The sequence below is a fragment of the Neomonachus schauinslandi genome, chromosome 5 (genome assembly GCF_002201575.2).
Source record: "Neomonachus schauinslandi chromosome 5, ASM220157v2, whole genome shotgun sequence".
NCBI classification, from domain to species: domain Eukaryota; kingdom Metazoa; phylum Chordata; class Mammalia; order Carnivora; family Phocidae; genus Neomonachus; species Neomonachus schauinslandi.
Window position 1 is genome coordinate 155,914,504 of NC_058407.1, and position 21,337 is coordinate 155,935,840.

A 21,337-nucleotide genomic window follows, 5' to 3' on the forward strand; every position below is an offset into this window, starting at 1 on the left:
CTCTGAATTTGAGGAGGGATGGGGCTGCTACATGACCGACGTAAATCCTGCTTCTGAATTCCTGGTCATTTTTAAATGGAGTGTTGAGGTTCTTGTACATTCTTCGTGTAGGCCCTTCACAGTGTTTGCCTGTAGGTTATCTTCTAGTTCCTTGAATGTATTAAAGAACATGTTTCTGTTGCATCTCCTATAAACAATATCTTGTTTGGGTTTTAAATTGTTACAATCTTTTCTTTTCCTGTTAGTAATAAAGTGGCAGGCAAGCCTGTATTTTAGCACTGGATAGTATTATAAGTGTTACAAGGTTACGTTCAGTTGCGAAATACCAAGCTGAGCCTGGTACTCAACACGTAAAGGCTGAGTTCGAGTTTTTGTGTTCTCTGTGATTTCATAGTTACATGTACTTTATCTTTTTGTTTGTTTCAGAGGTACTTTAGAATATTCTAGTACCTTACTTTCCTTGTGACAAAGGAATATACATTATTGGTACTTTCTGGAAGCATTAAATTGTCTGGGAGACGAAAGTTTCACACATTAAGTAATTAGACCTAGAATGTGCTTGACTCAATTTCTTAATGTGAGGCTTTTCAGTTGCCTTCAGGAGGAATGAAAAGACTCCAAGCCACAGATAGAATGCTTGTGACTTTTCAGTGCAGGTCCTCCTGAATGACAGTTTGCTTGTATTACTTCAGAAAAATCAGCCATATTTGAAAAAGGCCAGATCACGTATTAAAAATATATTAGTATTAGTGATATAGGCTAAGTCCACCAGTGGCTCAGAAAGAAGGCCATAGTGAGGCCAGACTGCTAAATGAAGGAGACTCTGGGGGTGAGGGGTTGGGGGGAGAGGAGAGGTGACATGGGGTTTGGTGGCTTACTGGTGACCTTTTGTTTCAGTATCATGCACATTGTAGGCATTGGACAAATATTGCCTTTATTTGGCCCACAGAATAGCTTCTATTTACTTAGTTTTTACAGTGTGCTGGGTACTAGACCAGGACTTCCTGTACTGTGCAGGCGAGGAGAAGGACACAGAGATAACCCAGTTCTGGGGGCGGGCTATTCAAATTTCAGGCCTGGGGCTCTCAACCCTTGAACAGTGCTTTCTCCGAGTGTCCTCACTGGTCACATGGAGACATTGCACTTACTTATCTGACAGTGGCATCTGTAAAGATGCATCAGACTCACAGAAACGTTCAACTGTTAACAAAAGTGTAAGGTGGTATTGTGCCGATCATTAAAAAATACCCACTCTTCGTATAGCCTTGTATTTGGTGCTCTGTAAGCGGTAACATACTTAACTTTAGGATAGTCCTGCAAGGTATAGGTTTTATCCCCATCTTACGGAGACCATAGGCTCAGTCAGGTATACACACCTTGCCCAAAGACACAAAGCTTAGTAAAGGCAGCACTGGGATTAAAACCTGGGTCCATCTGGCACCAAAAGTTCATACATTATGCTGCCTCTCTGTAATTTTAGAGATTGGGTATATCTTCACCAGTCTAAGGCATTTCCATCAGTTTATTTATTCTCTTCTAAGAGTCTAGAAATCCACTGTTTATAATTTCACATTGTTCATACAGTAGACAAATGGCTATTTCAGATTTGCTTAAGACAGGGTATCTAAGTTATTTCTCCAACTTTGATTAGTTTCATAGATTTCACTCTGTAATATTTGTATTGACTTCTGTTTGATCCAGGCTTTATGTTTTAACAACAAAAATGCTGCTAACTTTGCCTTTTTGTAAAGAAACGATCAGATTGTTTTCTACCCTTTCTATCTGTTCTTGTGTTATCTTTCAGAGATGAAGAATAGGGACCAAACACATTAAAAATGAGGCAGGTTAGGAATAGTTTCCAGGGAACTGAGGATTCTTTTAGGATGAACAAAACTTGATTCGCCACTTTTGCCCTTTGAGCTGTTGTGAGTTCCGTAGTTGTAGAACCAGTGCTTGTTCTCTGATCAGAATAACACAGGCCAGAGCTGGTGAGCAGGAGGTGCCACCCAGGCCAGGGGACGCCAGTGGCATCCGTGCCCTTGTTGGAGGGGTCGTTGCCGAAGTAAAATTGGACTCTCCCCTAAGACAGCCTGAGCCTGTGAATGAGGGTGTCCTCGCACACTTGAACTTTCAGTTCCTTCAGGGTTGTTGTTCTTAGTGCCTTTTTACTTAGATGGCTTACTGTGGAGGTACACTTTACTGGCTAATCTTTTCCACCCCTTTTCTTTTGTTGGGATTAGTGCCAGAACAGATAAAGCCCAGTGTAAGCCAGCCTCAGCCTGCCAACTCTAATAACGGCACTTCCACAGCAACCAGCACTAATAATAATGCCAAGCGAGCCACAGCCAACAATCCGCAGCAGCCACAGCCGCCTCAGCCGCCTCAGCCGCCTCAGCCGCCGCAGCCGCCGCAGCCTCAGCCGCCGCCGCAGCAGCCGCCGCAGCCAGCTCAGGCCTTGCCTCGGTACCCTCGAGAAGTGCCACCGCGATTTCGCCACCAGGAACACAAACAGCTTCTAAAGCGGGGTCAGCATTTTCCTGTCATAGCAGCAAACCTGGGATCTGCTGTTAAAGTGTTAAGCAGCCAGTCAGAAAGCAGTGCTTTAACAAATCAACAGCCACAAAATAACGGAGAGGTGCAGAACAGCAAAAACCAGTCAGGTGAGAGAAGGCCTTTCTTACGAGACTCCAACCGTCCGCATTAGCAGCGCAGCAGGGTGACACGTTCATGGCTTGTTGGGGATCTGTCTGTGTCCGCGCAGGGAGAATCCTAAAATGTTCCCTGTGAGCTGCCTGCCCATCCCACTTTTTAAATGATTATTTTAATCACCTTCCCACCAGGTTCTACCCATTTTCATAAGCAGCTTATAGCTTAAATCGATAAGACTACAGCTAAAATTGAGCACACCCTCCCCCCCCACAAGCATATGTCCTAAGCGGTTGTACATATCATTGCAGTGAATCCTCAACAGCCCTGTGAGGCCCAAGTTGTTCTTATCCTCACTTTTCAGTAGAGGAAACTGAGGCACCAAGACCTTCGATCACTTGCCCCATGATCGCTCGGTTACCCTGTGCCCGAGAAAGACCGCCGCAGGTGGAAATGGTATTCAGACAGCACGTGCATTCAGTGATGGCCACAGAAGGGCCTTTCTGAGCTCCGTAATGATGGGGAGGCAGAAAATGTGTGTGATTACAGTTCTCTCAAAGGCCAGTTTGTTTCAGTATGTTCTGATAGGCTCTGACGGGTTGTTTGTCCATTCTTTCTCAAACTGTTTTGAAGCATTTACTACAAGCCAGATAGAGAATTGAGGAGAATCAAGGTTCCCACGCATGAAACCACTAGCATATACTGGTTAAGAACAAAGTCTCTAGAGCCAAATGGACCAGGTTTTTAAATCCTAGCTCCACATACACCGGTGTTTGTGACCTTGGTCACAACTTAATTGCTCCATGGGTCTGCGTCTCATCTGAGCAGCCATTGCTCACTGTCCCAGCAGGAGTTGCGCTCTGTCTCTGTGCTCACTTCTGTGTATCAGGACCTCCTCTGTCCGTTTTATTACGGTACTGCACAGCTACTAAGTAGTGGAGCTGGCGTCACATCAAGATCTGCCTGACTCCAAAGCTGTGCTTGTCACAGCTTTGCTGTACTTTGGCAGCACACTGGATGTCGTAGGTACGGAGGAAGAGGACACAGATGTGATTTTTCTAGCATAGGTAATTAGGGCAGCACATTATTATTGGAAAGGATACAAACTTAAACTGTGACCCTGAGTTAATACTACCCCTGTAACCACTTACTACCGTATGTGGGCTTGGCCAAATCACTTAACTTACCTCAGTCCTCTCCTAAGCTGTAAAGTATGGACATTAGTGCCCAACCTATATGGTTGCTTTGAGTATTAAATTATGTGATGCGTTTAAGCGCATAGCTTAGCACCTGATATTTAGGTACTGAATGAATTATCTTCCCTCAAACTTTTACAGAAGGACCCGTACTTTCCAGGAAGAAGAGTCTGATTTAGACATATGACACGTAACACCAAGCAGTTAATTTGGCTTGACGTTCATCTGAGAAATGAGATTGAAAGCAGATACAGTGAGTCATCAGTATGTTTTTTAAAAATGTGATCAAAGCCTTAGGAGAGGTTACTCGCACAGCGAATGCTTGAGTACCTATAACAAGCTAAACAATGGTGGTATCACACTTAACAAAATGAACAAGGAAGTGGGCTTAAATTTAGAAAATGGTATGTTGAGTATCATTTTCAAAATTTGGAAGATGAAAGAACAAAGCTGTTTTTGAAATGGAAACAATAGGAGTGTAAGAAGGTTTCTCACAAATGGGTATGGGTCAAAAATCCCAAAAGTATTATAGATATGCATTCAGATGAAAAGAAGGCCTATGTGAGCATAGGAAGAAGTCTTCAACAAAGGCTGAGAAGGACAATTACCCTGCTTGTTTCGCAGAGGACTTTACGAGGGGGCACTGCGTTCATGTGGAGGTGGGGATAGAAGCCAGGAGGGTGCAGCAGTCTCTGGCTGAGGTCTGGAATTGATGTGGATGACAAAGGCAGAGCACTCTGCAAGAAAACCTGATTTGTGCTTTTGTCTTTTTTAAAAAACATTTGTGAATCCCCACTTACCAGCATATGTCACATATTTACATTAAAATATCTGTGTAGATGCTACAAGGAGTAGCAACTTGAGCCACGTAAGAGGCCGTCGGGTGTCTGTGAACTAGGGAAGGCTTCTTAGACCGTTAGGTCTGCCCTGGCCTCTGAGGTTATTTACAGTGCTAAGGATCATAGTGACCCGGTGACTAACCCTGCTGGGGTGCTCATTACAGCACACACACTATGTTAACATTCAGTCCTCACCTTACAGGCTAGAGATCGGTGAAGAGCAATGTCGTGTACATTATAAACAGCATCAGCGATAGTCCGGAAACACAAAAGTTGTGTGTTGTGAATCACAGGTAGTTCACAACTGTGCAAACATAATCTTAACTGCTTTCATTTTTGTATTTGTGTTTCACTTTTTTGTTTCCTGAGCAAATACAGTTAATGGAGTAGATTTGACGGGTGGGTCAATACATACAATAAATACATACACAGATATTTACTTACGTTTTCATGATAAAAGTGAGGGGTGCAGTGCTGGATACACCTCCCTTGTCCTCACGTAATTCAGTTCTTGTTCATTCCGTGCAGAGAGCAGGGATAGTCCTTAGATGAGAGTAGGTACTTTATAAAATCAGTCAGAGGTCCTAAGCTAAGCACCTTTGCAGGCTAGCAGGTAAGTGAAGTAGAAGATGAAAAGGAGTGACGGGAACAGGGGTAAAGATACTGACTTTGCACCCCACCTGAATACCTTTACACGCCTTTAGAGCCCTACTCTGGTCAAACCAGACAGCGCTGTAGGCTCAGCTGCCGGTTTGTGACTAGACCTCAGACAGTGATGCTTTCAGTCAACATCAAGACTTCTCCTGGGCAGTTGATTTCTTAGAGCCTTAGGATGTTGGGCTCTGCTACCGCCCAAATAACTCTTCAAGCTGGGGGACTTACAGGGCTTCATGTAATAGAGGATCTAGGAGGGAAGCACTCATACACCTAACAGGGCTGGCAGCAGTATTGTTCTTATGGTCTAGAGTGTCCCAACCCACATTTTATCATTCAACTGACATGTACCATAAAGCTAAAAGAGTAGAGAAACAAATACCCATGTACCCTGCACCCAGATCCAGCAGTTGTTAATGTTTTCCCATCTTGACTTCACACGCATACCTCCTTCCCACTCCTTCTTCCTTCACCTTCCTCGTCATAAGTACATACATATGCACACATGTGCACATTCATTATACTTCACCTTTAATTTTCCACAGGAAATTCCCTAAGAATAAGGATAGTCTCCTATACAACCGTGATACCATGATCCACCCTTAGGCAAAAGGGGAGACACATTCAGCAAATCCTGTAATAGGTAGTTTGTGTTCACATTTCCACTGGTTGTCCCAAGAATGTCATTGTTTGTTTATAGTATGATACCATTCATATAAAATACAAAGCTTCTATATTGCTTAGGGATGAGTTCAGATTTTGAGTGGTTACCATTCAGTGACCCACTGGGGAAGGAAGGAGATGTGATCAGAGAAGAGGTACACAGGAGTATTCTTTGTTAGTGTATTAAGGGGAAGAGTATGTGGGTATTGTCTGTATTACTCTTTATAGCCTTTACTATGTTTGAATTTTTCTTTCTTTTTAAAGAACCTCAAGGACATTTGAGCTATATTGGTGAATGACCAAGAAATGGGGCTGTTTTAATGAAAAGAAGTGTTAAGTTTCCAGAGACATTTAAAGATGAAAATATTGTCCATCTGCCTGTGCTCTTTACTGTCTTTTCACTGTAGTGTCCATCCTTCTTGTCCTGGAACTTCCGCTTCTTGCTCTCTACTTGGACCTCTTCCCCCTTAGTCTATAAACGTAGTTACGTTTGTATCATTAGAAAAAGTAAACCCCCAGTCTCTTGAGGACATTATAGAATTTCTCGCCTCCCCCTTCTTACAGAATAGTCTATGTTTGCAGTCTTTAATACATGACTTCAGTCCTCTGTAATCTGGCTCCTTCCCACTTCACTAAAATAGCTCTTACTAAGGTCATTGGTTTTCTGAATGTCAGATCCAGGCTTAGTGATTTTCAGTTGTAGCTGTGGTAAAAAACAGCCTTTTCCATTTTCATCTTAATAGACACCTACATTTTTTTTTTATTGTTGATCACTTTCCTCTTCCTTAAAGCTCATTCTTGCTCTCTTCTTCGACCAGTTTTCAGATTTTATTCCCTCCCATGACTTTGCTTCAGATCTCTCCTGAGTCTTCTATTCATGCCTTCTGGATGTCTTCAGCTGATGCCGGGCCCCTCAAACTCCACACATCCAAAATTGAACTCCTCGTCTTGCCACATACCAGTGTCATTTGCTGAGTTCTCTTGCTCAGAAGGTTGGCACATCCAGTCACCACCCATCTGGAAATCTTAAAATCATGTTTGACTGGCCATCTCCGTGTCTCATAGGCCACTGGTTTCCCATGTCCTGCCGATTCCAACTCCAAAACGCCTTTCCGCTCTCCTCTCTTGTGTGCACGGCCATCACCACGGACCCGACCCCGTGGAGGCCCTCGCCGTCCGGTCTGGAGGGGCAGCCCCTAGATTGTCTTTTATGCCTGTCTCCCCACCACCCTCACCTCATCTCTCAGACCAGAGACCGGTCCTGATCCGTGCCTTGCATTTGGTTGGGAGTATTGCTTTTGTCGTCTTTAGTCTAGAACAGAGAGTGGCTTGCAGCCCATTTTGGTCCGGTTTTATTGGAAGGCTGCCACGCCCACTCATTTACATGTTGTCTCCGGTGGCTTGCAGGCCACAGTGGCAGAGTGGTTGCCGCAGAGACCGCTCTGGCTGGCAAAACTGAAAGTATTCACTAATTGGGCCTTTACAGAAAAAGTTTGCCAGCCCCTGGACTAGAGGCCAGAATAACTGAAAGAAACATTTTGACCTTTGTCACTGAGTGCTGTTTGAAATGGGCATGCCAGGTTCTCTCATATTCCCAAGTGATGCTATGTCATACTTCCCAGAAATACTCTAAAACCAGAGTACATTTACTTCTGAAGACTTTGCCCTTCTGGTGAGAATGAAAATTCTTTAAGGCAGAAGGCACATGTTTAACTATTTTGTTTGTTACGTGCTGTATATTTAATAAGAAAAATAAATTATTTTTCCTGTACCTAAATTCTTCCTGAGCAGATTATTACTGTTTCTTTACAAATCACTTGAATCATCGCCAGTCTTCGCTCTGCCTCCACATATCCCTTTTGATCTTTGGGAATAGGTGCTATGAGATGCACTATTCTTTCTGAGGTGTGGTGCTCGAGTTGCCCCAGTTCTCATAAGGTAATTTTGTGTGAGAATAAGAGCTGATGGTATTATTTTGGATTTCCAGTGTTCCTTTAGTAAGGCACAATCTTCCAAATCTTCATTTGCCTACATCAGTGCAGTGTTTGAAAATTTGTATTTTGCACCATGCTTAGTAAAACTCCCCCTGCTGCCCCCTTTCCTCCCACCAGCTTGGGCCTTCACAGTCTTACTGTTTCTCACTGTTCCCTGGAAAAACGTAACAGCATTGTTAATTATGTTCCTCTGTGTTTATCCTCTGGATCATTTGTGATGATGGGTTTTGGCTTCCTGTCTGTAAGGGAAACACTAAAATTTTCACCTCTCCCAATTCTGAAAGAGTCTCTGTCTCTGTGAAACGTTTTAGTTGCGATTGCTGAGGAGTCTTTTTTTCAAAGCTTTAGTTAGACTGGGATCTCCCCACCTCTGTCTTAGCTACACGTTTTTCATAACCAAAAGATCCTTGGTAAATGCAGTTTTTGATATAGCCTTTTAATTTGGGGTTTTTTGAAAGTAGCAAGTAGTTTTTAGATTAAAAATGAAATTAAAAAAAATTTTTTTAATGAAATTTTAGCTAATAAATGCTGATGGTGTCTCTCATTTTCTGAAAATACATAATAAATTAGCAAAAGACAAATTTAGACCATGCCCCGCCCCCTCCAAACCAGGTCATGACCAGATTCTGAGAGAAATTTTTACTAACATTAAAGGTGATAGAGTTTGGTTTGCAAAATGGATCCTGCTATTTGCTGGGGGTTTTTTGTTTGTTTCCTTGCTTGCTTTTGATGTATTCTGACATAAAATGACTTCACGTTTTGGGTAAGTAGTCAAATCTATGTCATTTCTTTTGTGGTGTCTTTGCTTTTATGTATAAAATACTCTCATTCACTGGTAACTTCATGGTTTCATCTTTTAACACATTAATCAGACGAAATTATTTTTGATAAATTGATTTTAAGAAATCTTTTTAAAGTATCAAATATTCCTTTTCTCCTACTGATTTAAAATACTAACATTTGACAAACACTTGGGTCTGTCCCTGGCTTCCTGGTGCCGTTCAGCTGAAGCTTAGCTGCTTGGCCGGTGCGGCGCTCGTTAGCTGTCACGTGACCCTGCGGCGCCCCCCACACCCCATCCCACTACTGAGATTCTCTTTCTCATTCTCTCATGTTTTATGTGAATTTTTAAATCACTTTAACCAAGTTGCAGACTCTTGTTAGCGATTTCTTATAATTATACTTTAAGAAAGAATATTATTCTATCTTCCTATCCAGGAACAAGTTTCTGTACTTAATCAAGTTGTCTTCTGTGGCCTGCAATAAAACTTAATCATGTATGACTTTACATATTTCTGTTAGCTTTATTCCAAGTTGCTTTATAGTTTTTGTGGCTGTTAGGATCTTTTCTCGGTCACATTTTCTCGTCGACTACTTCTGGTATATAGGAAAACTATTGCTTTTTACATGTTAATCTATTTTGTTTCTTTTCCACTATGCTTACCTTTTTTCTGGGTTCCCATTCATCGGTCAGTACTTCCAGCACAAGGCTGAGTATAAGTGTTGAGGACAAGTACCCTGCCTTTTCCCTGTCGGTATGAGAATGCTTCTGCTGTTTCACTGTTAAATTCCAGGTTTTGTGTTCAGCCTCGGTCGTTTTGTCTGACATTCCCAATCTCGCTTTCTTACTCCTGCTGGGTGGAAGTGGCAAGAAACACTGGCATGTGTGAGAAAACAAATAGTGGCAACAGGTACTTTTACTCACATCTTTGAGGTGATGATAATGGTGATGGTGGCTTGACTGTTAGATCTGGAGAAAAGTGGATGAATTTGGGGCTTGGTGGTGTTTGGGATTTGCCATGCACAGTAAGGTTTTAGGAAACTTACTGAGATGAAGAAAACCATAAAGAAACAGGATTTTTTTTTTGGAGGGGGGGAGAGGCATCTGTGGGGGAATAATCCAGGAGTTAGTGTTCTGTTTGAGACCTTTAAGTAGAGACTTAATGTAAGCAGGTTGTATGATTTCTAATTTTGTTCTCCATGAGATAGACGTGGTGGAGTGGAAAATGTGCTTTGGAGACAGGACTGAAATAATCAGGAGAGTCGTCAATATGTATTAATTAGTGATAATAACAGCCCTCATTTATTAAGTACCTAATTTGAATCAGATATGGTTCAAAGCATTTTTAATTATTAACCACTTAGTTTTCCAGTGACTGTTTCAGACAGGTGCTATTATTGCTCCCCCTTTACAGTTGAGGAAACTAAGGTACGGAAAGATTGAGGATCTTGCCTGTGATCACACAAGGAAATGGCGGAGCAGCTTTTAAACGCAAGCAGTCTGGTTGCACAGTTGTGCTCTTAGTCACTGTACCAAACTGCCCATTGCAGAGCCCTTCTTTGAAGCTGGCACTGAGCTAAATACTTCACAAAGGACAGTATAGTTAACAGCTGGGTAAAGAGGTACTGTTTGTAGCCCTGTTTTGCAGATTTGGGCATACAACTGCTGCATAGAGCCCAGACATGAATCTTCGTGTCTGTGAGAGTTCCAGCCATGTTCTCAGCCACCTTGCTTTATTATCCAATGCTGAATCCTGCCTTCCTCATGTGATTTGCTATAACTTAACCTCTGGGCCTCGATTTCCCCATCTACAAAGTGAAGGTAGTATCTGTGCTCTAGGGTTGTTCCAAGGAGTCAGTGACAAAAATGCGTAGAAAACATGTGATCCATGATCCGTGCTGAATGATGCTGCTGGTGGTGCAGGTGCTGGTGTATTGGTTTGTTTTTACCCCGTGAGACAGACTGTTCGGTATCCTGTGTTGCGTGAGAAAGACCTTCTCACGGGCACTGAAAGATGACGCACTCTATTTGGCAGCTTAAAACAGTGATTCCCAAACAGGGAGTGGAGATCAGAGTCTCTTATGGAACTTTAAGATTCATGTATTTGGTGAATTATATATACACTTTTGGTCTCTCTCTAGTCCTTTTTTCTGCTATTCTTTCTAGCTCATAGTGTTTTGCTGCTTGACAATTGTGCTTTGCGAGAAAATGATGCAAGATGAACCTGATTTTCCATATTAGCAATATACCAGTAGTGAGTTACATTTGTTTTCTAGGCCTGCAATCCCTGGCAGTTGGTTCATTAGGTCTGGGATGTGACTTGAATGTATGTGTTACTTAAAAGCACCACGTAGGATACTGAGTACTACTCTTGGCAAGAACAATATAAGCCACCCCCTAAAGACAGTCTAAAGGCAGACATCTTATGCAGGTTAATATCTCTGAGGAACTTTTAACTACCAGATCCTTAAACCGAAGGAGAGGAATGAATCTGGGGAAGTATTAGAAGCATGAGAACTGCTTGCCTCCTACCTGCAGGAAAACAACTAGATGATAATATATAGCGGTGAGTCCCAAGATTATAGGATTCTGTGATTGGTCATTAATGGTGTTTAATGTCAACACTTGATTTTCTAATTGTCATAATTCTGTGATCTCCTATAAAACATGACTATGAAGGTAAATTAAGAATTTTTATGAAGGAGAATGCAACTGAAAATACTTGCGTGCAGTATTTCAGGTTGAATAAAAACACTAATGAAATGGAAATAAAATGGAAAAGGCTTTGTAGTTTTTATAAACTTGTTCTAATACCCAAAGAGTTGCATGAAAAAGCTCCTCTAAGAAAGGGAAGACGGGAAAGGATTTCTGGTATGTTTCTAATACATGTAGTCAAGTTCGTCCTGTTCACTTGTCCTCACATATCTCCTTCCCAGCCCCTTCTTTCCCATGTCAGGCCTCTAGGCTTGGGTTGCTTCATTATCCCAATACATTACTACCACCTAGTTCTTCACACCAAAATTCTTTTACTTGCTGATAAATACCAGTTTGTTCATTCAGCAGTTATCTATTGAAAGGGGCTCTTATGTTCCAGGTACTGCCCTAGGCTCATAGGATAGCATCAGTGAACAAAGCAGCAAAATACCCTGCCCTAGTGGAATTACTAACTGGATAAGAAAAATTGGTGGCTGGGGTATAACCAGTGCCTTTGTAACCATACTGCCAAGTTAATGTCGAGGAACCACATACGTTTATAACATTTATCGCCTTTTCAAACACTTCGTAAGTTTTTGTACTTCTCCTTTATTCTAGATATAAACCACAACACTTCAGGATCCCATTATGAAAATTCGCAGCGGGGACCTGTGTCTTCTCCGAGTGACTCTAGCACAAATTGTAAGAATGCTGTTGTAAACGACTCCCCCGAAAAAGAAGCATGGCCCTCAGTCCCTGGCAGTGATCCAGAGTTGGCTTCAGAATGTATGGATGCTGATTCTGCCTCCAGTTCTGAATCAGAGAGAAACATCACTATCATGGCTTCAGGAAGCACCGGTGGTGAAAAAGATGGCCTTCGGAATAGCACTGGACTTGGTTCCCAAAACAAGTTTGTGGTTGGTAGCAGCAGCAATAATGTGGGCCATGGAAGTAGTACTGGGCCATGGGGTTTTTCCCATGGAGCCATAATAAGCACATGTCAGGTCTCTGTGGATGCTCCTGAAAGCAAATCAGAAAGTAGCAACAATAGAATGAATGCTTGGGGCACTGTAAGTTCTTCATCAAATGGAGGGTTAAATCCAAGCACTTTGAATTCAGCTAGCAACCATGGTGCCTGGCCAGTATTAGACAACAACGGACTTGCCCTCAAAGGGCCTGTAGGGAGCAGTAGTTCTGGCATCAATATTCAGTGCAGTACCTTAGGCCAGATGCCTAACAATCAGAGTATTAACTCTAAAGTGGGTGGTTCTTCCACCCATGGTACCTGGGGAAGCCTTCAGGAAACTTGTGAATCTGAAGTAAGTGGTACACAGAAGGTTTCATTCAGTGGTCAACCTCAGAATATTACCACTGAGATGACTGGACCAAATAACACTACTAACTTTATGACCTCTAGTTTACCAAACTCCGGTTCAGTACAGAATAATGAACTGCCTGGTAGTACAGGGGCCTGGCGTGTGAGCACAATGAATCATCCTCAGATACAGGCTCCGTCGGTTATGAATGGCACTTCCCTTTCTCACCTTAGCAATGGAGAGCCAAAAAGCGGAGGCTCTTACGGTACTACGTGGGGTGCCTATGGTTCTAACTACTCTGGAGACAAATGTTCGAGCCCTAACGGCCAAGCTAATGGTGACACTGTGAATGCAACTCTAATGCAGCCTGGCATAAATGGGCCTATGGGCACTAACTTTCAAGTGAACACAAATAAAGGAGGAGGCGTGTGGGAGTCTGGGGCAGCGAATTCCCAGAGTGCATCGTGGGGAAGTGGAAATGGCGCAAATTCTGGAGGAAGTCGACGAGGATGGGGAACTCCTGCACAAAACACTGGCACTAATATACCCAGCGTGGAGTGGAACAAACTGCCTAGCAATCAGCATTCCAATGACAGTGCAAATGGCAATGGTAAGAAGTTTACAAACGGATGGAAGTCTACTGAGGAAGAGGATCAAGGTTCTGCCGCATCTCAGACAAATGAGCAGAACAGTGTATGGGCCAAAACAGGAGGTACAGTGGAGAGTGAAGGTAGTACAGAAAGCACTGGACGCCTCGAGGAGAAAGCAACTGGGGAAAATCAGAGTAGAGATAGGAGAAAAATTGATCAGCACACATTACTCCAAAGCATCGTAAACAGAACTGACTTGGATCCACGTGTCCTCTCCAACTCTGGTTGGGGACAGACTCCTATTAAGCAGAATACTGCCTGGGATACGGAAACATCACCTAGAGGGGAAAGAAAGACTGACAATGGGACAGAGGCCTGGGGAAGCTCTGCAACACAGACTTTTAACTCAGGGGCATGTATAGATAAGACTAGCCCTACTAGTAATGATACCTCATCTGTATCGGGGTGGGGAGATCCCAAACCTGCTCTGAGGTGGGGAGATTCCAAAGGCTCAAGCTGCCAGGGGGGATGGGAAGATGACTCTGCTGCTACAGGAATGGTCAAGAGCAATCAGTGGGGGAACAGCAAAGAAGAGAAGTCCGCATGGAATGATTCGCAAAAGAGCAAACAGGGATGGGGTGATGGACAAAAATCAAACCAAGGGTGGTCCGTTTCTGCCGGTGATAACTGGGGGGAAACTTCAAGGAGTAACCATTGGGGTGAGGCTAATAAGAAATCTAGCTCAGGAGGTAGTGACAGTGACCGGTCCGTTTCTGGTTGGAACGAACTTGGTAAAACTAGTTCCTTTACTTGGGGAAATAACATAAATCCAAATAATTCATCAGGATGGGATGAATCTTCTAAACCTAATCCTTCCCAGGGATGGGGAGATCCTCCAAAGTCTAATCAGTCTCTAGGTTGGGGAGATTCGTCAAAGCCAGTCGGTTCTCCAGACTGGAACAAGCAACAAGACATTGTCGGGTCTTGGGGAATCCCACCAGCTACAGGCAAACCTCCTGGTACAGGCTGGCTGGGAGGACCTATACCAGCCCCAACAAAAGAAGAAGAGCCCACAGGCTGGGAGGAACCATCCCCAGAATCCATACGTCGCAAAATGGAGATTGACGACGGAACTTCAGCTTGGGGAGATCCGAGCAAATACAACTACAAAAATGTGAACATGTGGAACAAAAACGTCCCAAATGGCAGCAGCCGTTCAGACCAGCAAGCACAGGTACACCAGTTGCTACCATCTGCAAGTGCCATCTCAAACAAAGAGGCAGGCAGTGGCTCTGGTAAGTTTTCATTTAATGGAGTCTGACGGTGTTACAAAATACTTCACAGTATTGTTAGCCTCGTTTCAATGTACTGTTGCTGCTGTAAGATTTGTTTAACAGAGTATTTGGATATGCACACAAAGGGCTTTTCCCCTCTGATCCAGGAGGAGCTTCTAGGGAAGAAAATAATAGGGCGTTTAACATCAGGGTACAGAGCTCTGCCTATGGCCGCATTGGTTGTGGGTCTCACATACTCTCTTCTCTGTTAGGAAGACTTCAGAAGGCAGAGTTGGGAAAGTGATGTCAAGTGGGAATGCCCTACACTTCTCAGTTCTTCTGAGTCAGGCCGTTACTTTTTGGTTTTGTTATTTGATTACAGTGTCCCCAGAAATAAAACAAGCATCCAAGTACAATTACTCTCTAAATACCAGGTGCTATATTTGGCCTTAGAGGGGATTTATTTAAGTAGGCATGAAATCCAAGTCTGTTAGTTATACAGCGTGTATGTTTGTGTACTTAAAACATTTGATAGTACCTTTCTGACATATTCCAACCCTCATGACAAGGAGCTAGTTCCTATCTGCAGATGATCTTGACAATGACATTTTCATTAAGTGTCATTGGAACGCATTATCTTTGTTAATGGACGTTTTACTGAGTAATAATCAGTCCCTTCGGAAGTAGTGATAGGAGTGTTTTCCTGAGCAAACCTTTCAGCATCCAGTTTTTTCCCCTCAAGTATACTTTATTAATTTAGATTCAATTCTTACAAGAAACAGGTATGTATCTAAGGGAAAGGCTGTTTTGGTTCTTTTGAACAATGTTTATGGCTTTGCTTTGGACAACCTGATACCTCAGAATGTTTAAGAAGCATTGTCCAACATGTATGAAAATAGGGTGCCTAGGTATTTTTAGTCTTGTAGTTATTTTATTTTATTTTTTTTTTGCCCCAGAACAGTGCACTATGTTGAAAGGTTGCACTTACGGTAAAAGTTGTATACACATACCGTTACCCAGCTTGATTACCTGCTTGGAATCAGTAGGTTTGGCTCAGAATGACTTGACTTTTCCAGGAATTAAATTCATCTTCAAAGGAGGATGACTTGGCCATAATTAAGGTCATTCAAAACAATGTGCTCTACACCCAGAGGGCAATTATGAAAGAAGAGGTGGGGAAAAAAATTCACACCGTGTAGTTAAATTATGATAATGGGAAATGATTTGTCTTCTTTGCATAAAACAGATGCCATTATTTTTGCCCATCGCAGCATCATTATTCGATCTGTGAATGTGAAGGTCTTCATCTTTTCCCTAAGTATTCCTTATTGCCCCTTATTCCACCGCACCACCCTACCATGTGCTGATGACTTCTTTTCCCACACTTTCTAAAGGCTGGGGTGAGCCCTGGGGGGAGCCTTCTACTCCAGCCACAACTGTGGATAATGGTACTTCAGCATGGGGTAAACCCATAGACAGTGGTCCCAGCTGGGGGGAGCCCATTGCTACGGCATCCAACACATCCACGTGGGGCTCCAGCTCTGTTGGTCCTCAAGCATTAAGCAAATCTGGTAAGTTATTGATAATTCCTGGTAGCTATTTTGTCGCAGTGGTGGTCTCTCATTGTCTATAATTAAATAATCGGATAATGCTTATATCATTGATAAATGTATCTGTATCATCATACTAGATGATTTCACTATTTGCCTCTTTGAATTTGTAACTTGGTTTGCTCTTTTAGCTTTCTGAATTTTCTTGTCTTAGAACTGTGTTAACTAATAAGGATTTGCATGTACTTCACCAAATCTAAGTTATATTTTACCAAATAAGATTACCTATTCAAGCAACTTTCATGTTATCCAACCTGAGAGACTGGATATATAATCGTGTGGACACATATCCAAACTGTCTGGCTCAGGTTCCAGATTACTCCCCGAATATTATACAGAAAATGAACAAAGTTCAGGAGGGACCTGATTCAGCATTTGGATGAACGTTGTCACTATCCCATAAGTTGTGTGTGGGGTACCCCATAGGAATTCCAAAGGCTGAGTCTAGAGTTGAGATACTTTCTGCTTATGACTTGCAGTACTTTGTGGCTATTCTCTTTGAAAATATACATCAAAATGAATTCTTTGAAATTTCCTCATTCCTCTTTGCCTTGTGTGTTGCCATGCAGATTGTTAAATGAGTATGAACAAGAAGGCCACCATTGTTCCATGTTAGGAGCCTTCTGTTTGTAAAAAGCATGGGAGATATTTCATTGATTTTATTTTATTTTTTTTAAGTAGGCTCCACACCCAGTGTGGAGCCCAGTGCAGGGCTTGAACTCATGACCTAAGATCAAGACCTGAGCTGAGATCAGGAGTTGGACACTTACCTCCCCGAGCCACCCAGGCACCTCTGAAATTTTTAATTTAAAAACATTTCTTGCTTAGGCGTGCCTGGCTGGCTCAGTTGGTAGAGCAAGCGACTCTTGATCTCAGGGTCGTGGGTTCAGGGCCCATGTTGGGTATAGAGATTACTTGAAAAAAAAAATCTTGCTCAGTGGAACCTTCAACTCAGTATAAAACATACATTCCTACCATGCAGATTTGGGAAGGGAAATAGGGGTTTTTTTAGGGTCCCACGCCCACCCCGCCCCCTTAATGAGTGCTCATCCTCCAGAAAGAATTGTTTGATTAAAGCGTGTTTCTCTTTATATCACAAATCCACGATCAGGGCCAAAATCTATGCAAGATGGCTGGTGTGGTGATGATATGCCATTGCCTGGAAATCGCCCCACTGGCTGGGAAGAGGAAGAGGATGTAGAGATTGGAATGTGGAATAGTAATTCATCTCAAGAGCTTAACTCATCTTTAAATTGGCCACCATATACAAAGAAAATGTCATCGAAGGTAAACATTTCAAGGGCAAAGCCCTTGAAAATTTATTCCAAAGATAGTTTACCCTCAGAAAATTAACGTTCTTCCTGCCTATTTATGGCATTCAGTACAGTCCAGGCAGTCCCCAGCTTAGGTATAGCCTCTTGTATGGGCAGCCACCTAGACAACCGTAAGACCGCAGGAACTTCCTTTCTCCCCACTGCTACAGCTTGGGATTTCTCTCTTCCTCCCCCTCCACCAGTGCTGGCTGGGACACTCCTCACCCCGGGGTGGTGCCTGCAGTGGTGGGGGTGAAGAGAAGGGCAAATCTCCTTGTTGACTCTTTCCATCCCACTGCCAGTTCATCTCTCGTTCCAACTCACCTGCAGTCCCCGACCTCCCCTTTACCCAGAATCACCATCTTCCTTTTTCATCCCCCCCCCCCCCAAGGTCCCATGACAAAAATCCCTAGGAATGAGCAGAGTTTGATTTTTCTCTTGTATGTGGACAAATCTTATTCCCAAACCTGTTGGTACATCAGAATCCTATGGCATTTGTTGCAAGTACAGCTTCCTGTACCCCAGGCCTACTGTAGTTTTGGAAATTGGACCCCAAATGTCTCTGATGTAGAGCCAGAGCTGAGAAGCACTGACGCAGACCACTGGTTCTTAAGAGGTGGTACTGGATGCTGGTGTCAGATTCTCTTGGGGACCATTTTCAAAATACGTTCCCAGACCCCCTAGATGGTTCTCCCCACCCCACCCTATTTGAGAACCGGTCCATCTCCACCCCACCCCCACCCCCACCCCTGTCCCCAGACCTTAGAGGTCAAATATCCAGGAGTTCCACTAGCTGCCCACCAGGATCCCTCCCTTTTAATCCGGGGATTCTCAGTCTAGGACCTACCATTTTCATTTAAAAAGATGTTTCATTTGGATGAATTTGCCTATTGCCTCTCCATATAGCTTATGAAGTGTTTTCCCATATTTTACATAAGCCATTTGGTCCTCATGACCTTCTGAGATAGAATACCGATGAGGAAATTGAGACCGGAGGTGACTTGCCCAAAGATGCATAACTAGTAAGTGACAGAGCAAGGACTCAAGTTTAGGTCTTCCGATTCCAAAATCTGTGTTCTTCCCACTGGACCATGCTGTTTTGTGACTTTGTCTTTCCTTACAGGGTCTGAGTGGCAAAAAAAGGAGAAGGGAAAGGGTGTGTAGCCTTTTTACTCTTTCTCCTTTGTTTCTGCTAGTAAAAATCTTTTAGAAAGCAACTGCAAACATTTATTTAGCCTCTGCTGTGTGCCAGGTACTGTGCTTGGTGCTGGGGGTTCAAAAACACTAGGAAATGAGCTGTATCCTCGAGGAGCTCAGAGTCTAGTGTGGGGCTGTAGGAGAGCGCTGAGGAGTAGCCACTTGAGTTTGGAAGATGCCTGCGGGTGGGATGTGCCAGGGAAAATAGTAACCTGATATACTAAAGTGTAGAATTTCTGGAAAGAGGTAACAAGAGATCTGGCTCAATAGTTAGATTAATGGCAGATAGTAGAGTCTTTTCAATACCATGCCAAAGATAATTTGAACTTTATTCTGTATAAAATATGGAGCCAATGAAATTTCATAGAAGGCAACATGAGTTGGGTTTTTTAAGTTACTTTCACTAGGATCACTAACCAGTAATCCTATGAAAGATAATTGGCACAGAGGAGACACCAGAGTTGGGGGATCTCAGTCAGGAAGCTTCTGGTGAGAATTGAGGGCCTGAATTGGGAAGCCAGAGTGGATATGTAGTGCAAGGGACTGATCGGAGGGGCATTTCAGAATAGAAGGGACAGAAGGCCTTGGCAGCCATATAGGCATAAGGGCGGGGGTGGGGGCCAGAGGAATCAAGGAGGACTTCAGAAACCTTGCAAGGGTTAGGTGCTTGCTTCAGAGACCTGCACTTTGGGGGGTGGGAGGGGGTAGTGTGAAGCTGTGTTCTGTCCCATGGTCGGAAGGAACAGGCGGTAGCAACGGGAAAGGGGAATTCAGGCGACAGACCGAGAATGGCTGGCCCCGTGGTCTTCGTATTCACGGGTCTCGAGACCTTGGTCCCTGCGGTGTCCAGCCTCCCTGTCAGCCAGGCTCATCTTCATGGACCATATTCCCTCAAAGAGTGTCTGAAAGTCGTTTCTGTACTGCCCATGCCCAGCCAGCCATGGCAGCTGGCACCAAGGCGGGGGGTTGGAGGATCCCTAGCCTCAGCTGCCGCTGGGGTACTGTGTTCTCGGCAACACGAATTAAAATTTTAAAATAGCTTTTCATTTGGAAACATGCGGTGCCTTTTCAGTACAGTGCACATAGCATAATTAAATTACAGGTTATGTTGGTTTCTTTGGGCTAACCTGTGGAACCTAACAACCGCTTTTACTTTAGTGTGGTGTCAGAACCCCACAAATCCAGATTATAATTAAGCTCTTAGAACACAGTCCATTTGTAAACTGGAAACCGTGATGAACACCCTTTGCTTCCGTCTTTTCCTTCTGACTGCTTGCCTTTAGAGATTTCTCTGTACGTTACAGCTATACCAGAGGACTGGAGCAAAGGAAGTTGAAAATCAAATAAGTTGATTTGTAATTGTTAACAACTCTACTAAGAGTTGGTTGGAGGAGAAATTAATTGGCTAAAAATGAGAGTTGGGAATTGTCTTGAAGTTTTATTAATCCATCACTGTACCCAGATAAATAGAGGTGGCCATGGCAGCTTTCTACTCTTTTGTTTTGCAAAGGGAACCATGAAAGGTGGAAACAAACAAGAAGAAGCATGGATAAATCCATTCGTTAAACAGTTTTCAAATATCAGTTTTTCGGTAAGTGTATTTTTCCTAGCAGCCCCCTCCCCTTTTAATGGTGGTCTGTAAATTTACCCTAAATTCAGTTTTTTATGTTCTTAACAAATTATTATCTTTCAATCCTTACGAATATGCTGGAGGTTAGAGCAAAATTGACCATGAAGCCTTCTTTATTTTTATAGTTTTAGCTAAAAACATTGATCTTATATCTTATTTTTAAAACGTTTTCTTTGGGGCGCCTGGGTGGCTCAGTTGGTTAAGCGACTGCCTTCGGCTCAGGTCATGATCCTGGAGTCCCTGGATCGAGTCCCGCATCGGGCTCCCTGCTCGACGGGGAGCCTGCTTCTCCCTCTGACCCTCCCCCCTCTCATGTGCTCTCTCTCAAATAAATAAAATCTTTAAAAAAAAAATAAATAAATAAATAAATAAAACGTTTTCTTTGTTAGGCAGTGAAAAGAGTTTTGCAGCCCACTTGATTTTTGACAAATAATGAAATAAAATTTTTCATTTTTAATTTATTTTCATTGATAAATTAAGGACTGCTAACACGCTGTGTTTTCTTACTTCAGAGAGACTCACCAGAAGAAAATGTACAGAGCAATAAGATGGATCTTTCCGGAGGTAAGGAAAAGTTAAATCAGTTGGGGTTCGTATTCCTCGTGGATGGACAAATGTATCTGTGACGTGATGGTTCTAAGTGAGCACTGACCTGGACCAGGAGAGGGGAGATCTGGGTTCCTATCACAGCATTCCTGTGCTCTCAGCGTACACTAGAGTGTGGTGGTGTATGAGTGGACTGCCTTCGAAGTACAAATCACTGTGCAGATCTAAGGTCATGGTGATTTTAGTCTTTGATTGTCTCAGATCTAGTCCTGTCAAGGAGGAGTTACTCAGGTTGGGTGATAGAGTCTTGGTAATTTAGGAAACAGTAGGTGCAAAAGCCCAGATCATATGACAGAGACAACTTGAACCGTGCTGGAGAAATGGAAGACGTTAC

The 21,337-nt window shown here is 43.1% G+C and overlaps 1 protein-coding gene across 1 annotated transcript in view; it reads left to right on the top strand.

Annotated features, from left to right (window-relative positions):
- Window positions 1-21,337, top strand: part of TNRC6A (trinucleotide repeat containing adaptor 6A) — a 100,789-nt gene that overhangs the window by 51,028 nt on the left and 28,424 nt on the right. Inside the window, 7 exon segments of the mRNA XM_044915643.1 lie at window positions 2,241-2,660; window positions 12,086-14,668; window positions 16,042-16,218; window positions 17,369-17,544; window positions 18,694-18,726; window positions 20,278-20,358; window positions 20,910-20,961. Of these exon segments, the coding sequence (XP_044771578.1) occupies window positions 2,241-2,660; window positions 12,086-14,668; window positions 16,042-16,218; window positions 17,369-17,544; window positions 18,694-18,726; window positions 20,278-20,358; window positions 20,910-20,961 (3,522 nt within the window).